The sequence below is a fragment of the Diplotaxodon limnothrissa genome, linkage group LG16 (genome assembly GCF_057381915.1).
Source record: "Diplotaxodon limnothrissa isolate DT_005_m linkage group LG16, D_limnothrissa_male_GT1.1, whole genome shotgun sequence".
NCBI lineage: Eukaryota > Metazoa > Chordata > Actinopteri > Cichliformes > Cichlidae > Diplotaxodon > Diplotaxodon limnothrissa.
The window spans coordinates 15019477-15035029 of NC_140611.1; the positions used below are offsets into that span (position 1 = coordinate 15019477).

General features: G+C 39.2%; 1 protein-coding gene across 2 annotated transcripts in view; it reads left to right on the top strand.

Annotated features, from left to right (window-relative positions):
- The window catches only part of itgb2 (integrin, beta 2), a 29725-nt gene extending 14499 nt beyond the window's left edge, over positions 1 to 15226 (top strand). For both annotated transcript variants that reach the window (XM_085373953.1, XM_085373954.1), the window contains exons 6-16: positions 120 to 361; positions 915 to 1073; positions 1317 to 1412; positions 1503 to 1592; positions 1709 to 1843; positions 3888 to 4084; positions 11431 to 11663; positions 12556 to 12775; positions 12907 to 13118; positions 13594 to 13760; positions 14932 to 15226. In XM_085373953.1, coding sequence (XP_085230079.1) covers positions 120 to 361; positions 915 to 1073; positions 1317 to 1412; positions 1503 to 1592; positions 1709 to 1843; positions 3888 to 4084; positions 11431 to 11663; positions 12556 to 12775; positions 12907 to 13118; positions 13594 to 13760; positions 14932 to 15000 — 1820 coding nt within the window. In that variant the 3' untranslated portion in view covers positions 15001 to 15226. The remainder of the gene's footprint in view (positions 1 to 119; positions 362 to 914; positions 1074 to 1316; positions 1413 to 1502; positions 1593 to 1708; positions 1844 to 3887; positions 4085 to 11430; positions 11664 to 12555; positions 12776 to 12906; positions 13119 to 13593; positions 13761 to 14931) is intronic.
- The last annotated feature ends 327 nt before the right edge of the window (positions 15227 to 15553 follow it).

Genomic DNA, 15553 nt, shown 5'->3' on the forward strand with positions numbered 1-15553 from the left:
CAGAAATTAATTTCAAGTCCATTGTCAACAAAGAGTTAACACAAAATGTATTATCTTTTCTGCCCTATACTGTTGCTTTTTAGTATGTTTTATAAACCTTACTATTTCTGTAATTCCAGGGTTTGGTGCCTTTGTTGATAAAACAGTCCTTCCTTACACGAATACCAACAAGGAAAAACTGCAGAAGCCGTGTGATGAGAACGACCAGCAGTGTCAGCCTGCCTTTGGCTACAGACATGTCCTTAGTTTGACACCAAATAAGAATGACTTCGAAGCTGAAGTGAAAAAGCAGTTTATCTCTGGGAATCTGGACTCTCCAGAGGGGAGTCTGGATGCCATGATGCAGGCTGCTGTATGTGAGGTAAGACCTCTGCTGCTAAGACCATACAGTGCCGTCCTTTAAATCACACATCCCTTATCATTGATCTGGTGGCATCTGAACAGGTCGGCCTCTGTTCTAAATGTAAATGATGGTCGCTTTTAAATAAAGTGTTAATTACAAGCTTTCTTGGTCAGTCGTACATACTGATCTGAGTCTAACCTGCTCACCACAGAGACAAGCACCACAGTGCAGCAGACGCACAAACACATATACACACACGCAGTGGTTAAACTTCGTCACAGTCAATGCTCACAGCTCATATAGCCAAACATGTAGGCCTCTACTCATTTATGACTTGTCACATGTTCTGAAAAGTCAAAGCTAACAGACTGGAAACAGGATGAAACAATGGAGTTCCATCCAGCCAAACATGGCTCACACAGCAGTTATGTTCATAACTAAATGTTTTAGAGAAATTCGATCTAGATGTATTTTTCTCAGGGTAAAAAAAGTAAATACAGCTTTTTTTTTAGCCAAAGTTGATTTTGACAGCATTTGACTGGGTCTTAATGCTCCCTGATATGTTGTTCAGGACAAAATTGGTTGGAACAGCAACAGCACTCGGCTGATTGTGCTTACCACTGATGCTGGATTCCATATGGCTGGGGACGGAAAGCTGGCCGGTATACTGGAACCCAATGATGAAAAGTGTTACATGGAAAACAATCTTTATGTCAAGAGCACTGAGATGGTATGTATGGAATCATGTGAGTTTTGTTCAGCTTCTAAGAAGAACATGGATCAGATTTATAAGCATCCAATGTTTTCCCCTCTCTTTTAATTGTTTTGAATAAGGACAAAAAAAATCAGACTGCACAGAAAACAATGATATAAAATCCATACTTGCATTTATATATACGCTGACGCCTCACACACACATACATATCACTTTATTTTCTTTTCCATCTCTTCTCCACTCTCCAAAAATCTCCAGGACTACCCCTCTGTTGGACAGCTTGCTATGCAGTTGGAAAAAAACAGGATTCAGACGATTTTTGCAGTGACACAAAATGTTGAGTCTGTGTACAAGGTAAATAAGATGTACCTTTCATTTTCTATCTGCTTGTGGGGCAAAAATAGTTGGACTCTTGACTGATTTTACATTTCATGTCTTTCCAAGGAACTCTCAAAGATGATTCCAAAATCAGAAGTTGGAGTTCTGTCATCAGATTCCAAGAATGTTGTTCAGTTGATTGAAAGAGCCTACAATGTAAGTTGACACATTTTGTGATGAGTGGAATATTTCTAATGATTTGGAGGTGGGTTTTTTTTCTCTCTCTCATTATCTTTACCAGACCATTTACCATCTTTTCAAATTCATGACAGGCATTATCCTCTAAAGTGACCATAACTCATGACAATCTCCCTGAAAAAGTGAGAGTCGTCTACAGGCCGATATGCAGCCATGGAGAAAAAAGCGAGAAAGAGGGGGTTTGTGACCAAGTGCACGTGGGAGATGAGGTCAGTGTTCTTTGAACTTTTCATAGTCACATGTCACCCACATGTCAGTGAACATTGGATTGATCTGGATGGGTGGTCCAAGTCTTGGTGGCACCTATTTTGTAGCTCAGAATCTTTAATTCTTGATCCTTTGGGTGGCGCTGTCACTTGGTAACACTGCCCTCTCTGCGGTAGAGTATCACTTCGTGTTCCTATTCCAACACACAGTGGTGTGTTTGAGTAGCTCATCTGCATAATAATTTAATTAAAATTTTTTAGATAACTTTTTATTTCATAATAAAACCTTAATGTGCTTCATCCGAAGCACACTCTCTGTGTACTCGCTCGCTAATTTATAGCCAAAGTTTTCACTCACTGTGTCTTTACTGTTTTGCTAGCTTAGCTCGTAGCAGACTTGCTAGCAGCATGGCCTCTTCACCTGTCCGTCCTGCACTTTCCTGCTCATTGTCTCAGATGCTTAGTTACTCCTCGGCCTCCTTTAGCATTAATGATACTTTTACCCTCCAACCTTGCTGAGGAGATCTGAAAGAATATGATATGGAATTTTTAACCTTTTCACCAAGTCCAGGATCCCACAGAGTTTTCACCTAGTTGGGAGAGTACTTTAAATGGTAGGTGGGCTGAAGACATCCTTCTCAGATGCCCTTTATTGCAAAATGCTTACTTTTTGCACAACCTACTGCCATTGTTGCACTTTTCTATTGCACTGTTGGTTCAGTATCATTCTGTTCTGTCTGGTGTTGCACTGGTTTGTTATTGTTTTTTTCTTGCAATTTTTGCACACTTGCACTTTATGTCATCCTGTTGATTGACTGCCATATATAGCAACATGGTCTTGGAGGCACACAGTACAGTACTGTGTACTGTACCACTGCACATGGTTGAAATGACAATAAAGCCACTTGACTTGACTTGACCTTCGAAATGGCTTTTTTAAATAAAACCAACCAAGCTAACTCCTCAGCCTAAACTCTAAGGACAAACCCAGCCATGCGGTGGAAGAACTTTGTCTCAGCCACTTTGTGCAGTATTGTTTTGGTCAGTACACAAAAGTCATTTTTGTGATTTGTCATTGATAAACAATTAAATTCAGACCCAATTATTAATTTCAATTGCCTGATGTAATAAAAACCATTATGCTGATGTGGTATCCATCCACACGATAAACCTTACTCATGGAGAGTAACTTAGGTAGTCATTCTTTATTAAAGTGGTCCAGATAGACCAGTATCATTCTAATACTGAGTACCATGGGCTGACTCTTAACAAGACAGTTTAAATCAAGTTGAAAACCAAATTAGTGCATGTACCTGCAAGCTTTAGACCACGTGGGCAGAACAGCCAAATGTTGAGAGCCAATAATGTTTAAAAATGTATACACAGCTCTTTGGGTATCATTGATATATTACAGGGCTCTAGACTAACTTTTTGCCACGGTTGCACATGGTTTTATTTTTTACAATTATTATAGATGTTTTAAGGCTGTAAAACCCCTCACTACACACTTTATACACTTTTCTCAGACAGGCATGAACATTTTCACACTTTTCTCTCTTGTTTAAACACAAAGTTCAAACCTTGTAGAAAAATAAGTCCAGTATTATAGAATGAAACCAAAGGCTCCCGCAGGTGACAACGTTTCGTCGACCTTGTTGTGTTTGTTGGGGAGAAAACTTACAAACATACAGTACAGCACTTCAGAGTCACACTGCTAGCGATCTAAGATTTATGTAAATTTGACAAGCTGAACGCATTCTGTACTGTACAGGAGATATGGCACGAGATCAATTGACAATAGTCTACAGCCAATCAGGACGCAGAACACAATGCGCTGTTTAAAACAAACAAACAAACAAAAAAAAAACTGCATGCAAAATTGCACACAAAAAAATCTGCGAAACAGCAAGGCTGCGAAAGGTGAACCACGTTATAGCGAGAGACCACTGTATACTGTTATACAAAGTGAATCTCTTGTTTTGACCAGTTTAGAGTATTGTTATACTATATGCACTTGTGACTCACAACACCTGAATTCCCATTCCAGGTTATTTTTGAAATTACGGTGACCGCAGACACGTGTATGGAGAACAAGTTCTTTACCATCAGTCCACGGGGCATTAAAGACACGCTGACAGTGACCATAAATACCACATGTAAGTGCCAATGTGACACTGCTGGACCCATTATTGACCCCCATCCACACTGCAATATGAGTGGAAGCATCAGCTGTGGTATTTGTAGGTAAGCTCTGATTCTCAGTGTTTTGGTATCGACTGAAAATGTTATTGAATCCACTTAAATGTCGTCAAAGCTGTTTGCAGCCTGCTCTGTCTGCCAGAAAAGTACCAGCATCAGTCATTTGTTTAAACATATAAGAATGGTGACATTTATTTTCCTGTTAATGCCGACAACCAGAGCTGCTTTACACTGTAAGTAATGCCCCTTTCTTTAGTTCAGTAAATCACTGCATCTGTCTGAAGTAGAGATTGGCAGCCTTCAAGTGGATAATTCAAACACAGCCTGGGATTAGAGCTTTGCTTCTTCTCTGTCACCAGCATTTGTGATCAGTCTCAACTCATGTCAGATATCATAAATACAGGTCAAGGCAGTCCTTTGTCATCACACAAGATTGACTTTGTTGCTCTTTGTACTTCTCTGTCCTGGTCTGAAAAGACGTGTAATTTCTTCTCCCATCACAAGCCACATTTTCTAAAGATAGCCAAGAAGAGGTGTAGGGGTCAGTGTCCCTTTCAGTTCACAATATTCAAATGAGTTTTATTCATATAGCGCCAAATCCCAACAACAGTGGCCTCAAGGCACTTTGTATTGTAAGTGAAAGAGTCTACAAGAGGGGTGTCAAACATAAGGACTAGAGATGGACCGATCTGATATTACGTATCGGTATCGGTCCGATACTGACCTAAATTACTGGATCGGATATCGGAGAAAAATAAAAAATGTAATCCGATCCATTAAATATCACGAAAGCACCTCGCAAAACTTGCAACACGCAGTAACTCACCTCAGAACGTTAGCACGTCGGAGCAGTATGCATCACGTGATAGAGCAGCTGTGGCATGCGGGACCTGTCGGTGGTCTGGATAGCATTTGGAGCTTCGCTAGCAACCTGGCATTTCATCTCCGACAAAGTTATCCCCGAGAGAAGTAAAGCAAGTGTGTAAGTCCATCTCTGAATATTTGTAAAGCATTCCCACGTTAAGCTTAACGAGCGACTGCCTCTCGCTCTCCGGCTGCTACTTCAATCGTGAAACTGCTTAAATGATCAGCTGATCGGCTTTTCTGTCACGAGTCCGTCTCTCTTGTTTGTTTTTGGCCCACTTTGCACCAGAAAGAGGAAACCAGCGGCTGAACAACAGCAGCACGTTTAAGCTTGATAAGCTGTTGTTAGAATTTATTTAATATTACTTTCTACACCAGGATCTTTTTCTACGTAGCTGACGGCTGGTAACTGTGCAGGGGCGGATCTAGCAAAGTTTAGCCAGGGGGGCCGATAGGGCATTAACAGGGAAAAGGGGGCACAAAGACATACTTTTCTTTCTTATTCTCATTTAAAATGTCTAGCTTTTAATAAATAATTATCTGACACCCAAAGTTTTAATTTGATGTAAAATGAATAGAAGTCAATTACTGTATATAGTGACTATTAAGTCTAATATATATACCCTAGTAAGCTATAGTACTTTTTACTTTGGGAAGGTACCATCTGTGCAGTCTGCAATTTTGTTGAAGAAAGATGTTGAATCTATTTAATATTTCTTGAAAAATAATTGATTTCTGTGCATTTTTTTTCACACTGCATCAAATTCAAGGTTCAAGGTTCTTTATTTGTCACATGCATAGTTATACAAGTATACCACACAGTGAAATGTAGCCTGACATTATGTAGCCTGACAAATTAAGGTTGATTACGTCGATTAAGCATCATGAGGTGGAGCGTGAGGGGTGGTTCCCTATTTTTTATTTATTTATTTTTGTTGTTGCTGGGAGTTAGAACCCTATTAGTTAGGTTGCTTAATATTTACGCTAAGTACTCTTTAAAATACCAGAATAGGGAGGATGGTGTAGGTCTAAGTTTATTAGATTGATCAGTATTGCTGAACTATGAAATATTTTTTTTGTATACAGGTATAACAGAATAGCTTTAGTGTAGTTGTTGTTTTAAACTTGAGTATGAACTTGCAGACTTGCAAAATGCAGCAAGATATTTTAAAAAACAGTTTTGTTGATTAAAAAACACTATATCGGATTCATATCGGTATCGGCAGATATCCAAATTTATGATATCGGTATCTGTATCGGACATAAAAAAGTGGTATCGTGCCATCTCTAATAAGGACCGGAGGCTAGAATTGGATAAGCAAAGACTCTAATCTGGCCCACTGGATCCATCTTTGGAAAAGAGGAAGTACATAGATTTGAAACTTTTAGCTAAATTGTCACAAGTTTTGTAGCTTTCCTATTGATAAAGCACCAATGTTATTAATTTCAAAATCCTACACTGCTTTTTTTCTCAAGCTATCTCATTCAGAAGATTTTTAGAAAACTTGACCTCTGACCTTGAAGTCATGGTCAGTGGGATTCAAAGTTATTTTTAGTTGATGCACCTATGGTATCAACTAGAGATGGCACGATACCACTTTTTTATGTCCGATACCGATATCATAAATTTGGATATCTGCCGATACCGATATGAATCCGATATAGTGTTTTTTAATCAACAAAACTGTTTTTTAAATATCTTGCTGCATTTTGTATAAGTTCATACTCAAGTTTAAAACAACAACTACACTAAAGCTATTCTGTTATACCTGTATGCAAAAAAAAAATTTCATAGTTCAGCAATAATGATCAATCTAATAAACTTAAACCTACACCATCCTCCCTATTCTGGCATTTTAAAGAGTACTTAGCGTAAATATTAAGCAACCTAACTAATAGGGTTCCAACTCCCAGCAACAACAAAAATAAATAAATAAAAAATAGGGAACCACCCCTCACGCTCCACCTCATGATGCTTAATCGACGTAATCAACCTTAATTTGATGCAGTGTGAAAAAAAATGCACAGAAATCAATTATTTGTCAAGAAATATTAAATAGATTCAACATCTTTCTTCAACAAAATTGCAGACTGCACAGATGGTACCTTCCCAAAGGAAAAGGTACTATAGCTTACTAGGGTATATATATTAGACTTAATCGTCACTATATACAGTAATTGACTTCTATTCATTTTACATCAAATTAAAACTTTGGGTGTAAGATTCGGATAATTATTTATTAAAAGCTAGACATTTTAAATGAGAATAAGGAAGAAAAGTATGTCTTTGTGCCCCCTTTTCCCTGTTAATGCCCTATCGGCCCCCCTGGCTAAACTTTGCTAGATCCGCCCCTGCACTGTTACCAGCCGTCAGCTACGTAGAAAAAGATCCTCGAGTAGAAAGTAATATTAAATAAATTCTAACAACAGCTGATCAAGCTTAAACGTGCTGCTGTTGTTCAGCCGCTGGTTTCCTCTTTCTGGTGCAAAGTGGGCCAAAAACAAACCAGAGAGACGGACTCGTGACAGAAAAGCCGATCAGCTGATCGTTAAGCAGTTTCATGATTGAAGTAGCAGCAAGAAGAGGCAGTCGCTTGTTAAGCTTAACGCAGGAATGCTTTACATTCAGAGATGGACTTACACACTTGCTTTACTTCTCTCGGGGATAACTTTGTCGGAAATGAAATGCCGGGTTGCTAGCGAAGCTCCACATGCTATCCAGACCACCGACGGTCCCGCATGCCACAGCCGCTCTATCACGTGATGCATACTGCTCCGACGTGCTAACGTTCTGAGGTGAGTTACGGCGTGTTGCAAGTTTTGTGAGGTGCTTTCGTGATATTTAATGGATCGGATTACATTTTTTATTTTTCTCCGATATCCGATCCAGTAATTTAGGTCAGTATCGGACCGATACCGATACGTAATATCGGATCGGTCCATCTCTAGTATCAGCTAGAGATGGACCGATACCATTTTTTTATGTCCGATACCGATATCATAAATTTGGATATCTGCCGATACCGATATGTATCCGATATAGTGTTTTTTTTAATATCTTGCTGCATTTTGTATAAGTTTATACTCAAGTTTAAATAAACAACAACACTAAAGCTATTCTGTTATACCTGTATGTAAAAAATATACTGCGCCCAAAATATTTCATAGTTCAGCAATACTGATCAATCTAATTAACTTAAACCTACTTCATCCTTCCTATTCTGGTATTTTAAAGAGTACTTAGCAGAAATATTAAGCAACCTAACTAATAGGGTTGCAAGCTCTCAGCAAAAAAAAAAATAGGGAACCACCCCCCACCCTCCACCTCATGATGCTTAATCGATGTAATCAAATTTAATTTGATGCAGTGTGAAAAAAATGCACAGAAATAAATTATTTGTCAAGAATAATTAAATAGATTCAACATCTTTCTTCAACAGAATTGCAGAATTCACAGATGGTACTTTCCCAAAGGAAAAAGTACTATAGCTTACTAGGATATGTTAGACTTAACAGTTACTATATACAGTAATGGACTTCTATACATTTTACATCAGATTAAAATTTTTGGTGTAAGATTCAGATAATTATTTATTAAAAGCTCGACATTTTAAATGAGAATAAGAAAGAAAAGTATGTCTTTGTGCCCCCTTTTCCCTGTTCATGCCCTATCAGCCCCCCTGGCTAAACTTTGCTAGATCCGCCCCTGCACAGTTACCAGCCGTCAGCTAGAAAAGGATCCTGGTCTAGAAAGTAATATTAAATAAATTCTAACAACAGCTTATCAAGCTTAAACGTGCTGCTGGTTTCATTTTCTGGTACAAAGTGGGCCAAAAACAAAGAAGAGAGACGGACTTGTGACAGAAAAGCCGATCAGCTGATCATTAAGCAGTTTCACGATTGAAGTAGCAGCAGGAAGGTGAGGGAAAGAGAGAGGCAGTCGCTCCATATATCGGTTGTTAAGCTTAACGTGGGAATGCTTTACAAACATTCAGAAATGAACTTACACACTTGCTTTACTGCTCTCTGGGATAACTTTCTCGGAGATGAAATGCTGGTTTGGTAGCCAGGCTCCAAATACACACAGCCGCTCTATCACGTGAGCACACTGCTCCAACGTGCTACGGTTATGAGCCGAGTTACGCCGTGTCGCAAGTTTTGTTCCTTACTTTTTTTATTTCTCGCCGATATCCGATCCAGTAATTTAGGCCAGTATTGGACCGATACCGATATGTAATACGGTCCATCTCTAGTATCAACTAGAAAGTCCTTCGTCGCCTTGTTCTCAAGTTATTGCATTCACAAACTTCGGTATCCACACTGGGGTGAAGGAGATACCCGATCAGCCTTTACAGCTGAGGGATAAAAACTTACTTGGCAGATTAAGTTAAAAAGAGAAAAGGTCAGTTTGCGTGTGACCATTACAACAGAATTCTTTACAGCAATGTTTCTAAGTAAGAGAAAATGCACAGACAGAGTTATAAAGAAGAAGAAGCTGGACTGTTTAGGAGAGATGACCAGGTTGATGGACATGAAGTAAAACACACTTTCACAGTAGCCACAAGAAGAATCATACAACTAATTGGAAGTTGCACCATCCACAATGAGCTGCTTTGCACTGACAAGCACATGGATAAACACTTCTGACTTAGTTCTAAGCTTAACTGTGTAAATGTTTAGCAGTGTGAGGGACAGGAAGTCAGGTCTTATGAAAACATTCATGTTTTTGAGGTGTTGAGGTTTAGAGGAAGAGAACCCTTGTAACAACTCTTATTGTGTTATAGCACCACTAGCGGGGGTTGCCCTACTACTGTAGTAGTTGTGGGAGTCTCCTAGTGTGTGTGTGAGTGCAGTGGCAGCCGAGCAATCTGTTCAGAGAGAGACCTTACCATTGTAACGGTCTGGTGCCAACGCCTACCTGTCCCCACACATGTATGTATGGACTGAGTAGAGCCGTGGAGACCTGGCTTGTGTGGTCTCATGTTGCCAACAACAAATAAAGGTCTATTTAACTGACTGGCCTCCAAGTTGTCCGGCTAACCTCCACACCACATGCCCGCTGGACCTGCTAGCTGCTCCTTCCTCGCCAGACTGCCGTTACACCCGGATGAAAATTGAAACACTACTATTATCAGATAAATTTGTTTGCAGACTCACCTGACTCATCATCAAAGATGCAATCACATTAGGATAAAGAATGAGTGAGAAAGGCTAGTATTATTTGATAATTACTGTAAGTTGATATTAGTGATGGTGTGATCAAATCAACATTTTCATATTTTACTTTGTTTCCTAAAATTGTCTAATAGTTTCATTTTTGTCATGATGTCAAACTGTGTCCATTCTTTGAACTTCTGATAAAAAGTCTGCTAGGTTTACACAACACATCCATCTGTCACAATCCACACAGCTTTATCTGCACAAGTGAAAGACGAAAAAGTCACCAGCATCATTTAGAGGACAGACTCCCTCACACCAAAGAGGTTTGCTGGAGGAGGAGTGAGCATTTATTTGCAGTCATGCATCAGAAAGTGTTTAATAAACTATGTTTTTCACAAAGTATTTTGAGAATTATTTGTGACAGATCACCAGTGGAAATAGTGAAACTTTGTCCCTGTTTATGTCATTGCTTGATGCAGTTATCAGCCTCTACCTGTAATTATAGTGCCATCCGTAAACACACTATCTATCATGATAAAACTTAAATAAGAGTACTACAGCTGTTAAGCTCTGTTGACCAAAAGTAAGTAAATATTTGACACATTGACACAGAGTCAGTCCCCAACAGGCTGTTTAAGGTTATAAGTTAATGCTTCTTACTCCTGCTACAGTTTCACACGCTGACACACAGCAGAGCTCTACTCCATTTGGACTTTTTGTTCCAAACTGTCTTACGCAAATTGTTCTCTGGTCACAAACACCCATCAGCCTTTAGCAACACTGGACCTTAGCCTCACCTGGCTATTTGTGGCTGTTTGTGGGACTGCCGCCATATTTGGTCCAGCACAGAAGAGTGCGACCAGAAATAATAATAAGAAGTGTTAGACACAGGAACTCTCTTCTCTTCATCATCTGCCTGTCTTCACTGCCCTCATGGCTAATAACAAATAACAAATAAACAAAATGTGCAAATATAGTATAATTTAGATATATTCAATACCTATATAACTGAGGTGTGCAAATAAGCATATTGTTCCCAGGTTCAGTTTGGAGTAGATTTGTGGACGTTTGTGTTGTTTTTGAGTCTTTTGGTGAGTATTGTAGGGTGTTAATAGCACACAAGCATTACTGGCAAGATCAAAGGTAAAATTGTGAATGTGTTTGTAGTTTTAGAAATGGTTTGTGTGCTGTGGTGTGTTGAATAGAGTTATCTATGGATTATAATGTGTATGATTATGGGACAGTTAACAGATTCCTCAGTATTAATTTTTGGAAGTGAACAAATATTTTGTGGCAAATTTTATTTTCTGTTATTTATTAATGTTCAAATTTTTTGATGTATTTTTTCAAATTTTTTCTTTATTTAGTTGCAAAGAAGGTCACGTTGGTCAGTTCTGTAACTGCAAAATTGGGAACAAACAAGAGCACACCCTGAGAGCATCCTGTCAGAAGGATAATGGCACTGAGTGTGAGGGTCGAGGAGACTGTGTGTGTGGCCGGTGCGAGTGCCACAACACAGATAGTGGAAGCCAATACTATGGCTCCTACTGTGAATGTGACGATGACCACTGTGAGAAGTTTCAGAACCAACAATGTGGAGGTAGGTTTGCAGTCATTCTCCTCAAAAGAAGGTCTAATTATATCAAAACAAGATAAAAAAGTAAAATAAGTTACTTTGTTTTCTTGTGCAAACATTTTTATGATGGAAACATCCACCCATCCATCCTCTTCCACTTATTCCTGTTAGGGTCACAGGGGGGCTGGAGCCTATCACAGGGTACACCCTGGACCGGTCGCCAGTCTGTCGCAGGGCTAACACATAGAGACAGACAATCATTCACACTCACATTCACACCTAAGGGCAATTTAACATGAACAATTAACCTAACTCCACTAACTGCATGTCTTTGGACTGTGGGAGGAAGCTGGAGTACCCAGAGAGAACCCACACAGACACAGAGAAAGGCCAAGTGGTGAAATCAAACTCAGGACAGCACCATTGTGCTGCCATGATGGAAAAAGTGTTTCACAATGGCCTCACACCTTTCTAAATGTGTGGACAGGCTCAAACTCACTCCATTACAGGTCTTTAATTTGAACATCATCTTAACTTTACCAATCATCTCTTATTCCACTGTGATTATTCCACTGTGATTATTCCACTATGCTCCTAAAATCCATACAAACAAACTGAATTCTACTTTTAGCCTGTTTGGTTTGGAACAAAATAATAGATGCTGTCTTAAAAGTGCTGTGTCTCTGTGGTAATTTGAATAGGTTTACAACTTTGCTCAAAGTTTTTGGGTTCAAAAGTAATCAGACGGTGCTGTGGAACGTGTGTGTGGGTTTCCAGTCAGGTTGTGCTTTATGTGGTGAACCCACAGGCATCAGGAGAGGTTTTGTCTCTTGCTGGTGATGTTCTTTATGTTCTTGGTTGTCATGTGGCACAGACTCCCTGCTGCAAAAAAATATTTTGTTCTTACTATTTGCAGGAAAAGGTAAATGCAAGTGTGGAAAATGTGAATGTAATTCTGGCTTTGAAGGCTCTGCCTGTCAGTGCAAGACCTCTGACGAGGCCTGCCGTACCGTAAACAATAGTGTTTGCAATGGCAGAGGGATCTGCAAGTGCAATCAGTGTGAATGTAAAGGGGGATATCAGCGTCCTCACTGCCTGGAATGTCCTGGCTGCACTGACCCGTGCCAGACCAAAGTGTAAGTGATTTCTTAATTCCACTGAGCTTTTCCTCTAAACGTGGTGTTCACTGTTTTGTGTAGTAAAGCAAAAGAAAAAACGAAACCTTTGACTTTGAATTTTGAACTAATACATGTAATTGTGTTTTCAGGAACTGCATTGAATGCCTCGGCTTTGAATCAGGTCCCTTTAAAAAAAACTGTAGTGAGGCTTGTAAGACCATTTCTTCTACAATAGTAGAAAAGTTCACCTTTTCACCCAAGGAGTGTAAGCAGAAAGACAGCGAGGGATGCTGGATGACATTTAAGCTGGTTCAGTTGGTTGGAGAGGATAACTACGAGGCTGAAATTATGAAGAAAAGAGGTAGGATGTTGATGAAATGACAAAAAACAGTCTTAATTTATTAACAGTTTCACTGATTCATTGCAGTAATAACTGTGCTATCACAATGCACACACTGAGGATCTGCACAGGGCTGGGATGTGCTGACTGGGGGACGTTAGGACCTTGCAGGCCAGAAAATTTAATGTCTGTTTATCCAGCAACAGCTTTTAAATCAACTCTGTGAGCCCAACCTGCTTCATAGAGCTACCTATGCTAGCATGGCTAAGAAAAGTCAGCAGACATAGATTCAAAGCCCTGATAGAAACACAATTTGCCACTCAGTAGCCATTTTGAAACCCCTCCAGGCACTTATTGGAACAGTTATTTTTATGAATCATCAAACTCGATCACCAGTCAAATCTGATCCTCATCATATAATCTCTGTGTTACCATTTTCTACATTTCATTCATTTACAGCTCAGTGTTCAAACTTGTCTAATTTGTAACTCTGTAGATTGTCCAAAACCGCCTGATGTCATAGCTATCATCGGAGGCTCCATCGCAGCTGTGGCCCTCATCGGTATTCTGCTGCTGATGCTTATTAAATTACTCCTCTACATGAAAGACCTGAAAGAGTTCAGGAAGTTTGAGAATGAAAAGAAGAAGTCCAAATGGGCAGAGGTGAGACATCATTCTGAGTTATTTGTGCAAACAGAAATAGCTGTCACACATTTCAGATTGGTCTCTTTGGACAGTGACTGTGTTGGTTTCATGTTAATCTAACTCTCTTGTTATAGTTACTATTTTTGTTTGCTTGATTCATGTAATTCAGATACAACATTTTAGTCAACTAAAACTAAACTGTTCTTACAAAAACATTTAATACCTGTCGGAATCACTATTACATGGATTAAAAATCCCAGTTCGTCAGCTCCTGTCCATAGTGAGTAATGGGAGCAAGTTAAAGCAAGAAATAAACAACTGGGAAGACAGACAGTCTGCATGAAACAAGCAGACTGTCTGACAACGCTTGCCATTTACGCTCAGCGCGGTAGTGAAACTTGATTTAGTGTGACACGAAGTGTAAACAGACAATTTTTGTCATCAAAATAAAAGTTGTTCCTTCTGAGGGTTAGTGGTCAGGCAAATCTTTTACTCTGAAAGCAAACATTGTTTTTTTCTGGTTGCAATGCACTTTTTCAATTTCATTACTGTTTGGCTAGTAAAGTAATTCACAAGTATTTGCAGAGTACTTGTTTGTGGCAGGCAGGAGGCACGGCACGACCACAGTTCAACATTTTGCAACATTTTCCTTTATTTCGGTTGTTGCTCACCCACTTCCACGACTGCAGCTCCCTAGCTACCAGCCACACACATCCACAACAACAACAACCCAACAGGCCCTAGTTCATTTATGTGCAGGGGAAGAGTGATGTGCTGATTAAGCTCCGGTGCGCCGACCTCCCACACAGCCGCGTCATGGACCACACTCCACCACATCGTTTTTTTCTAGTGGTTGCCAACCAGTCTCTAGGCTTTATTAGTTTAAACATTGAAAAGGATTGTGCTTGCTCTGGCAGCAGTACAATGAATGTAGCTGTGACTCACTGATCCACAGTAGCAGTCACTTCTTTGAGATTAACAGGGTTTGAAAATTTGTAAAGTTAAAAGTGACTGACATTAGAAGATGAACACATGTCCAGCATATTGGGATCAGCCTGTGTATCGTATTATAATTTGCTTCGTCAAATGATTTAAGCTTACTTCAACTTACTTTGAAACTTCAAGTCATGATGAATAAAAAAGATAAATAAGATACAGATTTCTCATTACTCGGCTCTCTCTGTTACAGGCTGACAATCCACTGTTCCAGACTGCCACCACCACTGTGGCCAATCCTACATTCACTGGTGGAGAGTGAGGGCTATTGTTGCAGTACACACAACAGACAGTTATCCAAGTTATGTCTGACTCTTTCTAATGCTCACAGGTTAAGAATATGCACACATTTGCTAATGGATGCATTTACTGGTATTAATATAGACTTCTTTGCTTTCTTATTTGTGAATGCTGTTAATTGTATCATAGTCCAACAATTATGCACTTTTGCTTGTTTATTTTTTCAGAAATAATTTTTTTGAAATTTATTCCATACTGTATGTATAACTATATATCCATGTATCTACATGTGTATCTATCGATCAGTAAATAGACATACAAGTTTTCTCCACTGAATTATCAGAAAACTGATAAAACATCCAAGGTAGTGATGCTTGTTTCTGTTTTACTGCAATCTAAGCAATACATGTGTACAGTTTTGGTAATAAAACCATGATATTTCACATAATATTGATGTTGAAAATTGGTAATAAAAAATAAGTTTTTGGTTTTATACTGTGACAGTGAGTGGGTGTATAATTACTAGGGCTGCCACAAACGATTATTTTGATACTCTAGTCACCGATTATTTTTGT